General features: G+C 38.4%; 2 protein-coding genes across 2 annotated transcripts; both read right to left on the reverse strand.

The window, feature by feature from the left end:
- Positions 1-2022: 2022 nt before the first annotated feature.
- Positions 2023-6258, reverse strand: LOC149288384 (holocytochrome c-type synthase-like). Its single transcript, XM_089491605.1, has 7 exons — positions 6040-6258; positions 4765-4897; positions 3926-4065; positions 3564-3712; positions 2940-3059; positions 2319-2405; positions 2023-2221 (listed from the first exon to the last, which is right to left on the reverse strand). The coding sequence occupies exons 1-7, from the start codon at positions 6256-6258 to the stop codon at positions 2023-2025; spliced, it is 1047 nt and encodes a 348-aa protein (XP_089347731.1).
- A 3782-nt stretch (positions 6259-10040) lies between these two features.
- Positions 10041-21147, reverse strand: LOC149288385 (TLC domain-containing protein 4-B-like). The gene is made up of 6 exons (XM_089491786.1): positions 20993-21147; positions 18008-18097; positions 16960-17018; positions 15864-15958; positions 10448-10521; positions 10041-10356 (listed from the first exon to the last, which is right to left on the reverse strand). Exons 1-6 carry the CDS (start codon positions 21145-21147, stop codon positions 10041-10043), a joined length of 789 nt encoding a protein of 262 aa, XP_089347912.1.
- Positions 21148-21395: the final 248 nt, after the last annotated feature.

The following is a 21395-nucleotide window of genomic DNA, read 5'->3' on the forward strand; positions in this document are numbered from 1 at the left end:
TTTTTTCATTCACACACTCTCTCTCTCTCACTCTCCCTACCTTCTTCGCCAACCGATTCTGTGTCCGCTTCTTGTTCTTATGTCTATTATGTTTTCTTTCTTGATCTGCTTTGTTAAGCTGGCCTCCGGGAGCTCTTCCACAAAAGTGCACAGCCTCTGCGCAACGCTCGGCGCTTTCTCCACAAATCTGTCTGAATTAATCTGTGTCCCTGAGTACTTCCGCAAAAGGGTAGAACTACAACGCACCCGCAGAGACAGCATCTCCCCATTCTTCTAATTGGGAGCGATCCAGGAGAGCTGGATAACGCAGAAGATAGTAGGGAGCAGCGGACAAAGATAGAATAAAGAGGACAGAAGAAAACAAGAACAAGGAGAGTCAAAATATTTGTCGTAATCGTTTTTGGTCTATGTGCACAAGGCTGGTACATAGTGTCACAGGGCAATCTATTCATTAAAGGTCCAGTCTCGTCATCCTGCTATAGCAACTGCACTAAAAATGCTATTAATACATAAACTCTGATCTCTTGAGCTCAACTTCCCAGAAATAGAATGGAATCAACACCCAGCTCAGGGTATTGAAAATTTAGGCCCATGAACGCCATTATTCTCCGACAGATCCAGGATAATAGTTTCTCTTTGACGTACGGATGGTTAGAAGATATGAGTTAAGCAAGGACCATTTAAAGGGACTTTCCAGCGTCCCGCTGGACTATAGAAAGAATAGTATTACTCTATACAGACGCCTCTAAGACTTTTTTATAAACAGTAACTGAGGAGCAGCTGGCAAGCTTAAAGGGACACTATCCATTATATGCGTTTTATAGCTGTGTGATCTAAATTTTTATCCATTTTGCTGATGGTGAGTCCATACGCATTTGCCCCTTTTCACACCCTTAGCTCAATGCCCTGCACAAGATGACTAGGAAAAGGCTGCAGCAGGGGGCTCTTCGGGCTCCTGTGTGCACGTGTGGGAAGCCCTCCCATTGATTTCATGCAGCCAGTCAGTGGCAAGAAATGTATTGGGGAGAAGGGCAGCTACTGCAGCATAGCTGCAGCTTCTAGGTCAGGGACACTAAACTGTGCTTTTAAATGTATTTTCAGCATCGGCATGCACCTTTCACTAGAGGATTAGTATGAGAAGCCAAAGAAGAACAAAATCATAGTACTTCTACGCAACAAATTTTGTTTCTAAAAAAGGTGCAATACATAAATTGGAAGTTCTTTTAATAAATTGGCCAAATCAACATTCAAAAGAAACAGTATTCATTGTACAAGGCAATGTAAGTCAGTCTATAGAATACATTTGTTCAATAGGGTTACTGGAATTCATTGTATTCCTTTAGATATACATTTCACCTCTGCTAATATCCACTTGCCTTAAACAATTAACGTTAAAGTGTTAATTAAGGAATCCTGAAACATTTACTTAGTCCCAGTTTAGAAAACAACATAAATAAAATTAGTTTGCATGTTTTGAGATTTTGCACATATATACAAAGCCTTTATTAAATATCGGTAACAGCTGAACAGAAGATGATTCAACGCACATGGGATGCACTGAAGTTCGAAGTACGTCTCCCTCCTAGGAGAAATGTTAATCTGTTTATATTAGATGTAACATGCGCAAGCTTTTACAATAGAAGTAGTAAAAGGAAGTTTTAAGTAGATCTGTCACCAAAAAAAACCCACTAATTTAATTGGATTTTACAGCTTTATAAAATTGGTGCAGGAATCTATAAATATAAGGTTGTCCAGGCGAGTGCCCAATGTGCCTGAAATTGCGTTTCTTAAACGATTTACATGTTTAATTGCAATATCCTGAAAAGTAAAGATTATGACTTATAGGCAGTTACTTTTATGCTCTTTTTTTGGTGACAGTCATATTAACGCCAACTGGGAATCAAATAGCCGCAAGTCAAACACCCGCCCCCCCAATGCTTGTAGCTTATGAGAAACTGATGACGAATCTCTGCACTTCACTCTTCAATAACAGGAAAAGGCGACGCGGAATCCTTTCACCGATTAGGATGTCCATCTCCACCACGCTACTTTCATTCTATCCCAAACGGCATCGATAGAGTCAAATGCTGGACGGACGTCTAAAATAGTGAACTGGTAGTTTTGATCTACTTGGCCTCCGTCATAGTAATCGATGACGTATCTCACTTCTTTCCCGCAACGATCTACGATCCAGTCGTGCCGATCAAACGGGAGCTCATAACTAACAAAGACAAAAAGGCTTCTTAGAATTTTTTTTCCCCCCCCCAAGGTTAGACAACCAATAAAGACAGTTTTAGGTAAAACGCATGTTAACATACCCCATCCAAGAACGGATTCGGGCTCTGGGTGAATATTCCTTTGCTTTTCCTCCAAAGCGAGTTAATGTTGGGCCACAAGGACATTCCCTAAATATTTAGAGAGACATGAATTATATCTGAAATTATGATAATTAGTATAAAAGGCAAAATACACACAGAACATATCGCGCAGAGAATGATGCGTTTACATAACTCGGCTTTAAAAGATCAAATCAGTTCAATTACATTTTAAGATATAAAACAAGATCACCTGATCACACACATGATTTAATAGCGTAAAATAAAAAAATGGGTATTTATATGGTGTAATGGTAAAAAGCGAGCAAAATGTCCGAAAAGCACAGGTGTAACATTTTAAATCTCCTCTAACATGTACAAGCGGAATCTCATTAGCATAGAACTGATCCAGCGGAGAGGTAAAAGCTACAGTAAGAATAGGCAAAGTGCGACTCTGCAGGTATTTATGAACTACGGATTCCATGATCCATTACTCAGAGCAGAACGCCACAACCTACTGAGCAACAAAGAAAATACAGTTTGGCAAGAGAATCAGATGACTCTGGTATCAAACGAATGTCAGATTACCGGACGTAGACAAGGGGTATGCCGGCTAAAACTTACTTGGCATGAAGCGCTTCCCACTTCAGGATTTCAAACCAAGCCTGTTCGTTATTCCGATTGTGGATTTTAATAATATTTTCCATGTCTTTGTTTTGAATATCCTCGTCCTTCCATTTCCAACTAAAATGCAACAAACCACACATAAATACAATCTTTGAATCTGTTATTTCTTTAACAAATTAAAAGGGCATGGAATTTTTGGTAGTGCGATCTCTCCAGAAGTTAAAATATAAAATTCAATATTCTCATCCAGATTTTTCCACGGTGGCTGTTGAGAGTTTACTGTAAGTTTATAGCCATCAATTAATAGTTTTATAGCAAGGGAGTCACCTGCCCAATATAAACACTCACTCTATTGCGGGAGCTATTAATATTTTGCTTCGCACTTGGTAGAATACAAATGGGCTTATTCACTAAGTAGGGATTTGGCATCTTAAGTATAGTATATTCAGGCCATGTAGAACTCTAGCAAACAGATCGAAAGGCTTCTGCACACTAAACACACATCAGTAATTTGTAAATATGGAAATATTTACAGAATTAAAAAAATTGGATCAAAACCCAAGGAGCCGTTTCTTTGTGGCTGGTTAGAGATGCATTACACACATAAAAACATTTACTTACCCCTTCCGCAGCATTGCATTCCAGAACATTTGTTCAGATGGGTATACCCATTTTTTGTCTGTACCAGATCGGGGAATGGTTGACTCTTCGCGTGATAGAGAAAGCGGGAAAGGCTGATCTTGCGCTGGGGTCTGATTTGGAGGCGGCATCTAAAGCAAGAAAAATGTGGATTTAACGGTAAATAGTCATCATATGTTACCATACCATCAAGTGGCTATTATCTGTAATGCCCTCTTGGGCAAAGCTCTTTAGTCCTTCATTTATAAGCTTAACTTATAAGACACACAAGCAAATCTTTTAAACACTTTACTAAAATGTACATTCTTGCAAATTAAATACTTTCACCCCAGGCAGAAACTTACCATGTTGCTGGGATCAATTTCATCCTTTGCATGCGATTTCATCGGACACTCTACATATTCATATGCCCTTTCTTGATGTGCTGGTCCAGAGCAGCTCTGACTCTCGGGATTCGGTGGGGCTTCCTTTTTCATTGGGCACCCTGCGGAATTAAACATTTTTTGTAAGAAAACGCGGCGTTGAAGGGCAAGTTAACAAATATTCTGTTACCTTCTGTTCCCACGCACATGGCAGTGATAGGGCTTGGAAAAAGGGACAATCCACATCTGCTATTTACACCATTTTTGGCAACTGGCTTTTAAGGAGCTAAAGTATATATTTAAAGTATTTATGAGAAAAGCCCATTTAGCAATAAAAAAAAAACCGGGCCATCGTATGCATACTGGGTTGCTATCGTTGTCATAACACATAGCAATGCTGAATATGAAGGAGTTATGTAAATCAAAGAATCCACTAAGAAAACAAAATTCTATTAAAGTAATGAAACCAAGAGTTTGAAGGCAATTCCAATAAAAATAAAATAGATATTTACATGACCAGTGTTTATTCAGGAAATTGTATTCTGTAAATAATTACTCATTAGCAGCTAAACTCCCAATCTTAACGATTGTCCCCAGCAACTCGCTATTTACCGGATAAGCCCAGTAATGCGGACAAGCTCCAAAACACAACGGAATCAGCTACCAAATTAGAAACGCACATCAGCAGTAAAGATGGTGTTTAACCCCTTAAGCACAATGGGCAGTACATGTACCGGCTTTGTCATTAAGGGGTTAAGTTCTAATCTACCCTGCCATGGGTAATTAAAAACAATCTATTTGATTTCCCTTTTAATTAGTACCTTCCGTCTGTTTTTGATGCATGGGACATTCTGGGGGTGGAGATGCCAAAGTCTGAGTCCGTTCTGGTGCTGCAGCAGCAGGCAGTGGTGGCGGCGGTGGCACAGACGACGCTGATGCACCCATAGTAGCTTCCTATTGAAATATAGAATAAATGTAACAATAAAACAGTGTTGTGCACACTGCACCTTTTACCACACCAGCTGCACCTTCCCTCTATATGTCTCAGCCAGAAAAAAAAAAAACGAAAAAAAAAACAACTTAATTTTTGTTTAAAAAAATGAATACATAGAAAAAATATAGCTTAAGAGTTAATGTGACTATTTCGAGCAAAAGCACAAAAATGACATTTAAAGGTGTGGTTATAAAGATTAGGCTTTTAAAACAGAACAAGGTGTTATATAAACAGGCATTTTTGAATTTCTTGAGCGTGTATTCTAAATGTAATTATTAAAAAAATATACAACCTAGATACCAAACCATTAATTACATGATACACATATTAACTGATTTTATATAAATATACATACATATACACATACACACACATTACACCGATTATATAACCAGGTGCCACTACATTATATTATATTATATATATATATATATATATATATATATATATATATATAGTCAGCAATTGATCAAAGTGCATAGCACAGTCCCAAATTATTCTATTTTCATATTAAAACCATAGGTAGAGACGAACAGTTGTATAACTCAATGCCTTTAGCACAGTGGATGTCACCGGCTCCTCTCCCAAAGGTCACAAGCAGAGCTAGGCTCGTAGAACTAACGGAGCCCATTAATACAGCACCCGCGAATTACACCAAAAACAGGACAATTACACTTTTAATTGCTCCGGATGTCTCGTTACCCGCTACCTACCTGCGTTAACCGTGCCTGTATCAAGCTTCGATGTCAGCAACCTCTAAAACGAACACGAGGAAACGCATAAATGTGACGTCACAACCAGTGTGGACCACTTTTGCGGTCCAAGACTCGTTTTGGGCGCATACTTGCAATGGGTTACGTAATAATCAATACACTCACAGCCATGTTTCCAGAGCTGCAAACATTTTAGTTGAAACATTTGGCACAGACCTAATTAGATTTTGCTGCTTGTTTTGCTGCTTTTCTTACACGAGCAGGATTTTATTCATTACTTAGGGCTCTGCGTATCAAGCCTCGTTTTAGATCTCAAGCGTCCGATGCAGACGCATAGACAGTAATGTTCGTTCAGATGTTTTAACGCTCTATAGATGGTGTGCACTGACCTTCATATACTGGAGTGAACCGGCTAAACTGCTCGTGTGCCGCCTGACCCACTTTCTAACAGGGGTTTTATGGCCAGTGGCACAATCATGAAATCCAGGGGCAGAAATGTCTTTTTTCCTAATTGTATTATTGTATTTTCCCGTCCTAAACGTAAATAAAAGCGCACTTTCGTGTCCTTTACGTGTTTTAACATTTTTCGAGCATTCGGAAATTCCCATGTATAGCTGCAGTGGTACAAATATGTCTGTATAATATTATTGATTTCTATAGCACCATCATATTCCACAGCGCAGTGCAATGGAATATATTTAGCTATACGTTTCTGTGGAAACTGATCAATAATTTGTATTATTGATCAGGTATTTATAAAGGTATTACGGTAATACGTTTAGCTGTTTCTACATACCCTGCTTAATAGAACACTTGCATATGGGAGATGTGATAGACACATTTAAATACCTTAAAGGGATTTTAAAAAGTACAGAAGGGAAGTTTATTTCAGAAGAGAAATGTTAGAGCAAGGGGTCATAGTCTAAGACATATGGGTCAGAGGCTTAACTATAACGTAAGGAAGGTTTACTTTACCGAGAGGGTGGTAGATAAGTGGAACAGCCTCCCATCAGAAGTGGTAGATGTTAACACAGCGAGGGAATTTAAGAATGCCATAACCATAAAGCTACCCTGAATTTAAGACAAGATCAAGCACTGAGTAACGATTTAAAGCAGGAAAAATGGGCAGATTAGATGGTCCCAATGGTTCTTATCTGCCGTCAAATTCTATGTATCTGTATTTATGTAAAGCGGTTAGCTACAAGGTTCCAAGTATTGTATATAGGAATGTTTTGGACTATACTCACATGATATAACAGCATGTAGCTAATGGATAGCGTTGGCAATATGTGATTAAAGGAAGTTTGTGAGGAACTCTGGTAGTGTCGCTTTACAGTAATAGAAGTCCCTATTAAGTATCAATAGATACAGGAACACACAGACTGCACATTTTAACAGTGCCTTTCTCATCTTTTATATTCTCCCATATTCTTAATACCCCAAGGGACCTGAAGACATCCTTTACATTTGTGTTAGAGCGAAAGTCCAGTGGGTCTGAAATGTGCCTAGACCCCGAAAATGCCCCCCCTTAGTAGGTGAGATAGGGCCAAAGAAATGAACCAATGAACCAATGCTGAAGCAGAGTAGGATTAATTAATAAAGGCTGTGTTCGCCGTGATCATTTAAAGGCTCTTCTCAGCTCTTGTTCTGGGTTTGGGATGTGTGCTAGGAAAAGGCCTATCCAGGTGAGGTAGGAAAACCTTACATCGTAGGCCCGCCATATATAGTTTGTTGGGGAAATGTTTGAGAAATGTTTTAGTGTGGCAGAAAGTAGCTAAAGGTAGAACTGAATGGGAGAAACAAGTAGAGCAGCTCTATTCTAAAAAGGAGCCCCCATCCTGCACACGAAATTAGTAGAAAACGAAATCCACTCCCTCCCTGCCCCTAAAACGAGTAAAGCTGGTGAGCAGCTCTATCTACACAATAGCCCGTTCCTCCCCAACTGCACACGAAACGAGTAGATGAGCCCCCTCCATGCACATGAAACAAGTAGAGCTGCTGAGCAGCTCTGTCTAAACAAGCACCCTTCCCTCCCTGCGCATGAAACAAATAGAGCTGCTGAGCAGCTTTGTTTAAACGAGTCCCCCTCCACCTCTGCACAGCTGCTGCCTGTGCTGAGAATAACAGATGGTAAAAAATGCTTACCCAGTCTGAAGGAGGCGGTTGAACGCTGAGTGAGAATGTCAGGAGACGCAGAGAGGAACGCCCAGGGAGACGAGAGACTAGACGAGGTGCAGCAAAATGCACAAACGTGAGCAACAAGGCACCCTGCAAGCTCCAACGAGACGCCCAGCGATAATGAAATGCCCCGAAGGATACCCCTCCACAAATACAGGCTGAATACAGCCTTTACAGTTTAGTGTTTCCCAGGTTCAGAGATGGGATCTACTGCTGCACAGCACCACTCACCGATTAATTCTGCCATCTCCTTACTTAAGATTTATCCTGCTGCTACCTCATATTACAAAATGTTAGTTACATTTTGTTATGTAATGTTGGTTGGATGATATGTTCGTTGATAATTACTAACCTCTAAAGCTGTTCTTTTACTTGGGGTGGGATGAACTAAAGTACATAAATAGAATATAAATGTGTATTGGGGGGAAATAGTTGCAGCATATGGGGCAGAAGGGGGTACTGGGCCTTAGTGCTATAAAGTTTGAATCTCTTTCTCAATACCTTGGCATTTGTGGTCTAATAACAGCTTTAAAGAAAAGTGCAATTAATTTAATCTTATTATACTTACTCTGTCATCAAAATACCAAACAAGAATTGTAAGAAAATTTTATTGCATTTCTTATTCAAAATCACATAGTAAACATAAAATGGGTACAACGCACTTACAGCTGTAGACTTGTTGTGGAGCAAACACATGTTCACAAAAATAACACTTAATCCTTCAAAATGTCATATTCTGTTGAGGTCGAGCAACCGTTAGCATACAATATTAAACTAGGAAAATAGTAATTTTAGTTATTGCCATTTTATTATTATGACAAAATCAACAATATTTCATTGTGCATTGAGGCACCAAAAAAATGTTAGGCGTATATTAAGTGTTACTGTTATCGCATAGTAGAACAATGATTTAATTAAACCTTCAATGATGATAAATACTTTATGATTCTGTAATGGAGAAAAAAAACACAACAAATTAAAACAAAATAAAAAAAAAGTTCCCAAAGTACATCAGTCATGCTTGAACAAACAAAACAAAAAAACTTTGAGGTGATGGAAAAAGCTTTTACAGCCTCGTGTTACAGAATTCGAGGTAAAAATCATTAAATATTCAAAACCATATTAATTATTTAGTTTATCAGTGTAATGCAATGACTAGGCATGCCAGGATCAGTTTTTTTAGGGTTTCTTTTTTCATCAGCAAAACATTTTAAACAATACAGATTCCTGAAGCATACATACATTTATAAAATAAGCACTATCAAAAAATCCTGAGTGAAGAATATTTGAGCTACCTGCTGTAATCACACAGGTATTTCATTTGTTCCTTGAAAGTATGTGTTCTTCATTCCCCCTCCCCCACCACCACATATTCTCAAGGATGTACTTGCGCCAAATTATTCATACAGAGTATGTACAACCAAAATTCTTCAATCCGCATACAGGATGTTTGTAGAGGCAATAAAGAATTAAAATATTCTGTTTTGTAACTGGTGAAAGTCATCTTTTAGACCAGATTTTCCTTAGGTGTCAGAGTGTTCTAATGTAGAATCCTTTAAAACTTAGTACCGTTGCTGATACGCAAGAGTACTCCGGCATTATTAGTGTTTCACAACAAATACGAGAGCAGAGATGGAAATTTCAACAGTCTCTTTGCATGGGACAAATCGTAGCTATCCCAATGGGACATTAGAGTTGACCCGTGGAATCAGAAGACCCCAGGTGCTCCACAATTCTCAAAATAAAGCATTCAAGCATTGCCAAGTGCATTAGGAAGCAAATTTGCTTCTTAAAGTTTCTGACAAAAACAGCCTTCCTCCAAGTTGGATTTAAATCTTTCTTTTTTTTTTTAGTGTAAGTTGACTGAAATATCAAAGCTATGTTCAACAAGGTAATTAATGTGACCAGCTTACCGATAAGCAGACTAATCAATGACACGGAAGTTTCATTCACAGAGAAGAAAAATGTTTCTTCTATCTAATACAGCGTGTTCATAGAAGGGTATATGGTTTGATGAGCGGACGCAGATACTAAAAAACGGTAATAGTTGATCTTATAGTAGTTGTCATCCTATTTGTGCCACAGGAGTTTTACACACCCCCTACCACTATGCTATTTAAATAGTTAAATTGGATTTTCTGCATGTAAAAGAAAGTCATGCAGGGAGGGTCCTTAACAGCCGCTGGTTGGAAGACATAGATCGAAGTTCCTTCTACTCCGCTTTTCCATTTTTTTGTGTTTTGGCGAGTATCCCGTCACTGTGATAAAGGACTTTGTAGCACCCCTTTGTAATTTTGATCATCCACATGACATTCATAATGTCCAGCGAAACGCTTGAGATAATCCAGGCGCACTGTGCCCCGAGTCCCAGTCTGGTGAATGCCTCTGTGCCAAATGTTGAAAAGACACGACCGTAGTAGGTAGGTATAACAGCTATTCTCACTATGAAGAAAACGATTGTCATCAGGACTCCATTGACCATGTTAGGCAGAGTGTGTTTGGGGTATCCCAGCACTTCAAAGAACCACCTGCAAAAATTGCACAGAATAACATTTATACTACATGTTTGATAAATACTGCGCATATATCTACCTTTGGGCTTGTATTTAAAATATTTACCTTTGATTAACAAATGGAGTGGAAAATTCAGCAAGAAGACGGAAATTACCAAAATAGGGTAACATTCCTTCACCCTGTAATAAAAAGTAAGGATTTTTACCATATAAAATACATACTGAGTATTAAGACAGAAAATCATGAATTATCACTGCATCTCTCTTGGAGATTGCTTTCCACAAAGAAGTAATTGTGACTTGTAGACTTTGCACAAAATCTTAAGGCCATAAAGTAATTGTGTGTGTGCGTATATATATATATATATATATATATATATATATATATATATATATATATATATATATATATATATATATGCATACATACATATACATACACACATACAAGATTCCTCTGTGGAAATCATGCTGGGCAGGACTTGATTGAATGATTAGACCTATATGATTATAGTTGTATAAATCACACCAAGACTTTGCAAGATAGTACGGGGAGGAGAGAGGCTGCTGCATTATATTGTATGCAGGAATGGTGTTGTGTGCAAGGGGTAGCCCGAGTGTGCTGTGGACGGGGTGTGTGAGGAACAACACTTAAGTGGAACAATTAAATGCAAAGGAAAGGAAATAATTGCAATACATTTTGTATGATAGATTTTGCAAGTAAGAATAACTTTTTTTTCACATCTTACCCATGTAATTGACAGATTGTATCTGGTTTTTTCAGCCTTACCATTTTTTTTCCCCAACCATTTGAGAACCACTTCCTATGCTTTGTAATAAATTAAACAATCCAAAGCGGGCTTCTACTGAATTGGGTGAAACCAAAACAGACTCCTCAACAAATATTCCTGTCTCAGAGCAGAATAAAGTGTTTCACTGCTAAAAAGGACAACAACAAAATATTAGACATGCCCATTACCTATATTCCCAGACATTAGTATGCGGTTTATAGGTAACTGGCATTTACAATGCGAAATGTTCATGAGAAATATAGAACCGGAGGCTTATTCCCCAGTATAACTCATTTAGGCTCTCAAATAGTAGTTATCACAAGGTAAAGACCAAAGGAACCAGGAGATCTGGATCATACCAAAGAAAAAAGCAGGGAGAGGCCAGAGAATCTGGACAGATATACAGGCGGTTAGATGCAGAGGCAAAACATGTCATGGGATCAAACTGCAAAGACGGGATAACCCGGGGGGGGGGGATAATAAAAAGATCTGGAGAAAACAGGGAAAGAAGTTGAAGGAAGGAACTCAGGGTTTTCCTCCTGCCCTTGATCAATTCTTCTTTCTGTATAAGTTTATAGGTCTGTATTAACACCAATCACCTCGAAGAAAATACTTACAGCACCAGGAATGAATATGAACCTAAAATGCAACAGGTAACTGAAATTGTACAGGTACGAACAGTCCTTTATACTCATACTCGTACATACTGGTAAATCCATATGCCCAAGCAGGGTGATAGCTTGGTTTAGATTTTAGTGTTACACACAGACAAGAACACGGATGGCTTAATTGATGTTTGTGGAAGCTGAACAATGAAAAGCAGAAGAGACCACATGTTATAATGTTTAGTAATGAAAAGCTACAATATTAGTGGAGTTAACACACAGAGAAAAGCATTGGCATGCCACCAAAACATTACAGACTACATTATATCTCCATATGAGTATCCTGATGTCCTGACTGGATGCAGCAATATTAAGATGACCCATGTTTCCAATTATACCCACACTAAGCGACCTTTCGCCTTTAAACTGAAGAGGAATCAAACATCTATATATAAAGCAGTGGCTTATTGCCATTTCCATAGGTCACAATAACTGTACATGAAACAGTGACGGGATGAAATAGAACACAATAAAAAAAAAAAAAAATGAACCTGGTGTTTTATCCAGATATAATTTTCTAACATCTAATGCAACCTCAGGCCAACATACAGGGTAATGAAGACAGGTGACAAATCATTCTGTGTGAGATGTTCAACACAGTAGCATCGCATGTATCGGGAGCAAGGCAACTTGGTCCGTGTCAGAGAGTACCGCTAAGTCCTTCATTGTACCCAGCACTGCTTGGTGATGTTCCCCGTGTGATACAACACCGTAAGATACCAGCCATAGCTGGGAACGTCCTTATTTCTAATGGGCCTTTTTATCTGGCAGCCTTTAATCTATGGTTGGTGTAGTATCTGCAACCCACTGATTCCTGACTTTACACAACTCCTACATGGAGCATGATACGGAAAGTATAGAAATGGATGGCAGATAAGAACAGTTCGGCTTACGTACTCTGCTGTAAAAACCTCAAAATAATGTGGTCCTTGGTTTTGTCTTATATCCAGGATTGCCACATGCCTACCCGGTGCAAGCTTGGTTTAATACAATGACAAATTATTAAAACATCTTGACTGTGTTAACCTCCACCACATCTGCTGGAGGGCTGTTCTACCACACTCTAAAGCAGTGGTTCTCAACTCATGGGTCGCGGCCCTGCCTTTAGTGGGTTGCGGAGGGTCAGGGCCGGACTGGATGCATACCGGGAAAATGTCACTTTCCTGGGGCTGCCTTACACATTCTAGCGGCAATCCACGAGCTGCAGGCTGTCAGGACTGCGGCCGCAACAATCAGGGCCATCAGGCAGCCTCCGGTCCGGCATGTACTTTAGTATTACTCCCCGACCGGATTGCTTGATTGTTTTGCGGTCGCTGTCTGTTCCTAGTGGGAGCTGAATAAAGTTTTTCTCTGATTGCTCCTCCCCTCTTCCTGCTGCAGCCCGCAGACAGCCTTCCCACTCCCTCATCTTTTCTGAGGTAAGTATATATTTTTTTTGTGTACTAATTATATATATATATATAATTAGTATATAGTATATAGTATATGATTAGATATATATAATCTGCTCTGCTGTCCACTAAGTTACCCCACCAAGTCCCCCATTACCCCAACTACAGCCCGTTACCCCATCACAGCCCCTATGCACCATCTCAGGCCGTTACGCCACTGCTCTAAAGTATGGAGATAATGTATAGAAAAAGAAAAAAAAAAGATAAACTGTCTTATAACCATAGCAACCAATGAAATAATCTGACTTTTTTTTTTTTATACATAGCCTCAGTAAATCAAAACTGTAAATGCTGTTTCAGCCATCAACAAATGCATTTGTATGTAGAATTACCTTAAATAACAACCATCCACCTCTAGATTTGTTTCACAAGCAGTATGACCTGCGTTTGACTAAAGAAGGTCATTGTGAATCTAGACAATACAAAAGCATCAGATCAATAGAAACTTGAAGGGCATCATTCTTTGTGCCATATTTCACACTTCTGTTTTTTTATGCTGCCGTTCTCTCTACGGAACATGGTGTTAAAGCAGAACATACGTCGGTGCTTCTTATCTATCCAGAATTATTTTGATAGAATAACAAATATTTATTTCAGTTAATGATCTGACCCCACTACAAAGACAAAACATTGAAGAACCAGGTAATTCTTATTACCTGAAAAGCTGCAAACCCCAGGAGCAAATATTAGTTTTCAAATGAACCATTGTAGTGGATTGAACAGCCATCGCAAAACAATGTATACAATTGAAAACGCTATAATTAGCCCCAGCAAGTTGAAATTGGCTAGTGGAACAATAGCCAAGGTTATCAGTCTTGGTTTCGCTTGGAAACATTCACCAGTTTTGACAAAACATCTTAAATCCAAGAGTAAACAATTCATCAAAGAAAAAGACTTTATTCAAATTACGATCAAAGATCAAAAGTAAAACTCCTTTAGAGTTGCCCAGGAAAGGTTTATGCAAGCGTCTGTAATCATTCAAATTACCTCCAAAACCTACTATGAGCTTTAAAAGTAAATCAGGACAATTTAGGGAGAGAAAAAAAGCACCATTCCAGCCCCAAAATCATAACGAAAAACTAAGACATGTTATATAGTGTTCTAGCTGTGACTCTTGCATGAAGAACTCCCGCTGATGCGTGTTCCTTACACCACCACGGTTTGAATGTATTCCAATGGCTTTATGCTCCACTGATTCATTAGAAGCTTTACAATATTTTAACACTTGTTATGTATTTGAAGTTATGGCCGATTCTCAGTCTTTTTACAGTAAAATATTCTTGTACATGCTTTGGTTTGCAAGAAAGTTGAAAGTGTACATCGCAGTCGAGAAGCAGAGCATGCAGTCAACATCTTACTTCAAACTAGTCTCATGTAGTCATCATGCAAAGAGCCTACTTTACAACACGTGTTAACCCATTCTGTGCTAGTTCGAAAGAGATTTCAGCATTCCATGCAAACATTGCTGATGAGATTGACACCAGACTGACCTGTTTGGTATGACAGGAGGGTGAACAGAATTCCCCTTTAACCAGGATTGCTTAACAAAACGCCTCATGCAAAACAGCATTGATTTGAATGCAGTCTCGAGGTAAGCATTTTCCTTAAGAATCACCAGTTTGGGAAATATGGCCACCCTACACCACAGGTAATTCTGGCAGCAAAACATTCAGACGACACCAGCCGTTTTATAAGAACGACCAGGTATGAACTCCTAAGCGTGCGTGTGTGCGTATATATAATTTAATTGTGTCAAGCCTGTGTTAGTAAGAACTAAAAATTATATTTACTTTATTTCAATCGGACGTCCTTTGGAACAACACTTAATAGTTTATTCAGCAGAAATTGATAGGAATATTGTATAATATGATGTCATAATCTGTTCCTTCCATCGATCTAGGCTTGTGACAAGTCCCATGGGAAATATAGTTACACATAACAAATCACCCCATTTTGAAAGTCTTTGGTTTTGTAATTATATGTATATACTAGTCAGTGGAGAACATTGGCAGGGTATTGCCTTATGCCTGACACAGGGCAGTGCCCCAACCACCCCCCACCACTGTTATCTTCCCAACTGGACCATGGAGCACCCGGATATCTGACTGCTCAAAAGGACAATCTACCCCCAGTTATACGGCGGAGGGGCTGTTGGTGCTACTGAATAAGAATATAAGAATATACTTTATCTGTATTCTAAGTCTAGTGCAATACAATTATCAATTCATTATTTAACTGAACCTCTCAGGGAACATTAAAAATGTATTAATGTAATATGATTTAAGCTGACAGTCCAGCCATCATATTCACCTTAATCCACATGGCAGCTGTGTGGTCCCATTATATTTTTGTGGTGTTGCTTTTGCAAATGCATGGGGGAGGAACTACGCAAAATCCCCCCATATGCACTCTCCTCTTCTCTGAAAAGAGTTGTGTGTGTGTGGTTTTATTTGAAAGTATATGACAGGGGTGTCGGGGACATTAAACTTAATGGTACAAACACTTTCTTACTATCAGTAGATCACACACGCTAATCCTTAAGGAGTTCATCTCTGGGCATTCTCATACATCTTGTCTGCCTGTACTACTAAAACATGAGTTAATACGGCACTTACCAGTACATAGTAGTAAGCATACAGAGCTGCTACATGGTGTGTCACAAAATATTTATCCCCAATCGCATTCCAGTAACAAATAATAAGTAACAAGTCTGCAAGACAATAATATATAATGTTACAAAATATATTTTCTAAAAAAGCATGATCTTATAAATACACAATAAATACACCTATATGATGAAAGTCTCTTTGTGGATATGATTTCACTTCACTGTTGCTATTTTTGTGTTCTTTTAACCATTTTAAATTTATTTTTCTACTTAGTGTAGACACATGGAGCTTTTCAAGGGCTATTAGCATTTCTGCCAATGGAGCTGCATATGCCCAGTATAATTATCTTGATGAAAGTGTTAAAGTAGCGTTCATGGATCTGTTTCGAATTCATTCTTTGTTTGCTTGATCCAATAAGACCACGAGGCATAAGCACACAATACAGCCCATCAGCATTGTGTTTTCGGTATACACCCAATATGTTTGTTACTAATCAGAAAAAAGTGTGATGGAAAAGTCCTCTGCTACATCCACCAGACAAGCCTGAAGACATGCTTTTCTCACAGAAATCTCATGGTTCTACCACCAGTGCAAGGGATACTGGGTAGGCGCATGCAAACAAGGTTAATAATGATCACCTTTATTGCCTCTATATCCTCTTTATACACGGATCTCTTGAGGGCAAATGTCTGCTGTACTACAGCCGTTAAACAAAGCGCAGGAAAGAGTAGCCAGATCACCACTCATAGACGGCAGTTTCATCCTTTATGGGACTCATCAGCATGAGGTTTTAATAGTGGCTTTAATAATATAGATGCAAAGTAACAGAATCTTGAAGAATCTTATAATACCTCTTTTATTTGACTAACAGTATTATAAGATCCTATTACTTTTGCAATACTTATATAGTCGGGGCTACAATTTTCTAGGAAAATAAGTAAACAAAACTTCAGTAGTGTTCATTTACTTACCGTGTGTACATAAAGTGGGTACCACAATACTACAACTCAACTCTATGAGATAAAACAATAAACCCACTAAAAATACACCAATTATTTTAAGAACTCTTATAAACAATATGTTCAGAACACAGAATTATTACCTGAGATGAGGTATCCTGAGGTTATTGCAACATTCCACTTGACCATGGAGGGATCACCCCTGTAAAACCCGTAAATGGATATGTTAACGCTTTCTTTTCCTGCCTTTAGTAGTCTTGTAGATTAGAATTTATCACTTATGCAAAGCACAGCCGACCAATCTGTATAAAGGGCAAGTTTCAAAGGACAGGGATCACAGAGTCTGGTTTTACTGTTTATAAGAAGGGGGCATATTAAACACTTCCAGCCCTGTTCTTTATGAACAGTTTCAACCATGAAAAATAACAACTTCCTAATGAAACCTGTGGCCGAGTTGATGAATACATTGTTGTCTGATTTATAGTGTTCCAGATTACATTAACAGTAGGAGCCGCATATAAATAGAGCAGGAGAGCAATTTCCTTCTAGGATATTACAGTAAAACTATATGGTTAGATTTCTACTTTTAGTAAATATTTGTTTATGTAACAACATATTAAATAAATTGATATAATACAATTGTAAAATAACACTTGTAAGGTGTTCATATTAGTCTGATAAAAAGGCTGCTATATCTGACAATATTTCCAGGTAGGTTGTAAGGTTGGATGATGCATGGCAAAAATGGATAACCTTTAATTTGGGGATGACAGTTGTCACAAATAAGCCTTGCTGTTAAATAAGCGTTACGATCATTTACTACTTGTGTGCAGGTTATGGTGGAAAAAAGAGACTAAGTTCTGAATTGAAAATAAATTTAAAAAAAACCAAAAAACTACACTGGTTATGTAATGTAAGAAAGGTAGATAAGCGGAAGAGCCTCCCAACAGAATTAACAGATAACCTAGTAAGGGAATTTAAATGTGCATGGGATCGACACATGGTTATCGGGAATCTAATATGAAGTCCAAGGAGTAGTTAAGGGTTGAGACTTTAAAGCGGTTTAAACCAGTTAGAATGCTTCTTTATCTGCCGTCAATTTGTTTCATTGTTGTAACAAAGTATTCACGATACAGCCAATTTATCCTTAACAAAGACCTATAAAAACAATTGGGATATAGTAGCACTTACCATACAGGGTCAGCATTCACAGCATCATCATATACTAAAATATACAAGCAGAAACATCCAACCACCAATGCATGGAATGTGGACACTGTCCTAAAACCAAAGAATTGTGATGCAGGTTATATACATACTGTACATCGGACACACACCTGATAACGGCTCGTAATACCAAAAGACAGCCGTGATTATTCTATTCAGCCTACAATTTTGGTATATTTCTGTGAACGCTACAGTTTTGGAACTGTATCTAAATCTACAAGCTGGTTGTCGTTAGCAGGGTCTATTTTATGAGCCACCCTGAGCCCCAAAATCTTTCCACATACCACCCACCATGGTTGGGTTCCCCCGTCACACACACAGACCAGGATTTACAAACCAGATGGACCAGAAGGCTTCGGAAAAGTGTCACCAAAACAAAAACCCTATAAAGGGCAACTAAACGTACAACAAAATAAGCAAGAGGTATGTCCCAAAAACTGGTAGAAGGGTTTTAAACAGTGAAAAACATGCATCTACTCATTATCCGTAATTCATACGATCCATAATTATTACACGGCATAACTTTTGTTACAGGCTAGTATATTTAGCAATTTGCATGCCTCAAGATGCAATACATGTCATATATGACTGTGTTTGCTAGTCCTTTCTACAGTTAATTTATTTACTAGCACACGTGCCCATCATTAAAACAATGATAGGTTTCCCATCAAATCAGTGGTTTTGTGCCTGTTCCTCCCCCTTCACAGTTTATTTATTACATACAACATCAGTCTCTGATCTCACAAATGGTCTACTGGATAAATGGGCAAACATTCCCACAGAAACACCCCAAAATCTTGTGGAGAGACATATATATATATACACACACACACAGACACACACCACACACACTGGGAACTCTCTGCCTTGGACATCAGTGGACTGCCTACCCGCATCCCAAAAGGTATATATAAAAGTCCAAGAAATTAAGCATGCTCACGGGACTCTCAAATAAGGAAAAATCCAATCTTTATCACATCGATGTAATGAAGATTGGCTTTATTCCTACTCGGGAGTCCCGTGAGTATGTTTCATTTCTTGGACTTCCGTATATAGGCTGAACAACACCCGAGCACGTGGATTATCTTGCATTAATAGAAGCTGAATTGTTTGATTGGCAAGAGATAGAAGAATATTCTTAAAAGCTGCAGTGCACGATGGTATATCAACTTGTATTTAATCATCTAAAGTTCCCGTAGGACTTAAGGCTGTGTTAAAGCAGAACTAAGATTCTAAAACATTTTAATTTGAAATTTAAATTAATAAAGGGTTGTTTAATATTCTCTTGCTTAATTGCTTTTTAAAAAGCCATTGAACATCCATTTTAGCCAGAATACCACAAAATACAATCTAAATTTGCCTGGTTGCCAAAACTACAGAACGCCACTTTAAATTCCTAATAGATCGACAAGATTTCACCTACATTTCACTGTCAGTGAAATTGAAGCCCGAACAGCATTTCTGCACTGCAGTGAAAGCCGGGCCAAGAAGTGTCTTATTATAAAGTGCAGGAAGCTAATAGATAATCTGAAACCAAATCAACAGATGGTAAAGTGTTTAGTTTATTCCCTCATGCAGTCATATTCAGACAGACGTGCTTAGTGCAGACTTTACACAGACAACAAATTGTTTTAACGCAGAGATCAAAATCTAATCGGGAGGGACGGCAATCAGCTGAGATTCCAGGAGCCTACAGGAGGTACGTATATATATATCGCGGAGGCTGATCTTGCACAGTAGGATTTTCTTTTTGCCAAACAACAAAAGAAACTGGTCATGAAACCGGTTTTCCCCCCAAGGTTTTGCTTTCTCCATTAGTGGAAGAAACACAAGAGGCATAGTTCATGCTTTGTCCTGGAAGTCGTCACATTTCAGGGCACTGAACTCCTGTATCAATGGGTTATCATTACTAACTCTGGGACCTCCAGTTCTTTTTGGAGATGTCGAGTGGGTCATTCACATTTCTGGTAAATATCCCATTAACAAGCGGGCTGTGAAGAAACCGGACTCATGGCTGGAACATTGTGACTTCTAAAGCAGAGGAGAACTCTGGGTCACCAAGAGACTCACGGATAAGCAATGCAATCCCATAAGGGAATTTAAACATCTTAAATCCGAGACAAGACCAAGGACCAGCAGTAGGAAAAAACGGGCAAACTATCTGCGCCAAAGTCTATATTTCTATCGTAATGCATATTCCTTGCAAAAATGCAAATGTTTGTGTATCACGGGTGTGCTTTTTCTCTACTATAAAGTTAATTTGTGAATTGGTCTACACCTTTTTCTCAGGAATCAGTAAATCAATAAGTGTCCCCTTCTCCCTGGTTGATTCTGAATTCCTTACTGGCGGGTTTAGTGAATAAATCTTGTACGTCAAGACGAACAGGTATCTTCACATGTCACCGGTGGGAAGGGACACATACAGTCAGCACAGTGTCTTTACAAAAGCAATATGCATTTGCACAGTGCCTTAAAGACTTTTTAAAAACTAGATCATCTCTTATTTATATAGTGCCAACAATTTACGCAACACTCCATTCATTCAAAGGGCCTGAAAAAACTAGAATTGACAGACTAAGACAGATCAATACATTAGGTTAAGAGGGCCCTGCTCACAAGCTTACTATATAGAGTAAATACAAATAATATTATATAAATATATATATAAATATAATCACACATATATACCAATCATGTCTAGGATGAAGCTGTAGACATGGCGTATTCACCATATCAACCAAAAAAGGTCCTACTGATTTTTCCTCTTTTACCACTCATTATAAGCCAGCTTTGACTTTGATATTTTACAACATAGGCAGCAATTAAAGGCTGTTTCGCTAGGCAAGTGGGAGAGGTACTTTATTACCATGAGAAATATCCAAAACGGCTTTCTTTCCTGTTACTTTCTATATACATTTGTTTAAGAAAATGATATTTTCTTTACCATACCTGGAATTCCATTCAATCTTCTGCTTCGCATTAAGTTTACTGAAGCCACATTTTAACAGCGTTGAGAACCAGGCACTTCCAACGTGGAATAGAAGCTGAGACGCAACGAAGCTTGTTGCAGAAATGGCAACAGTCAACGCGCTAAAGTTAGGCATGATAACCTGCAAAAAAAAAGTATAAGTAGAATTTTACACATTTATTGTGTACCAAAGGATTCTGCTTTGCTGTAAGATGAACAATGTATTTTTTAAACATTTGCTAAAAACGCTGCATTATCATTCTTGAAACTAGCTTATTCCCTTAAACTTGTCTGAACGAGGGATTTGTTATACATCTGAGATTTTGTTTTCTATTTTTTTTTTATAATGTCTTGAAAAACATACATGTTTGCTTACACTTTTCT

This window comes from Sceloporus occidentalis, unplaced genomic scaffold (assembly GCF_023333645.1).
Source record: "Sceloporus occidentalis isolate IW3139 unplaced genomic scaffold, rSceOcc1.0.p SCAF_51, whole genome shotgun sequence".
Lineage (NCBI taxonomy): Eukaryota > Metazoa > Chordata > Lepidosauria > Squamata > Phrynosomatidae > Sceloporus > Sceloporus occidentalis.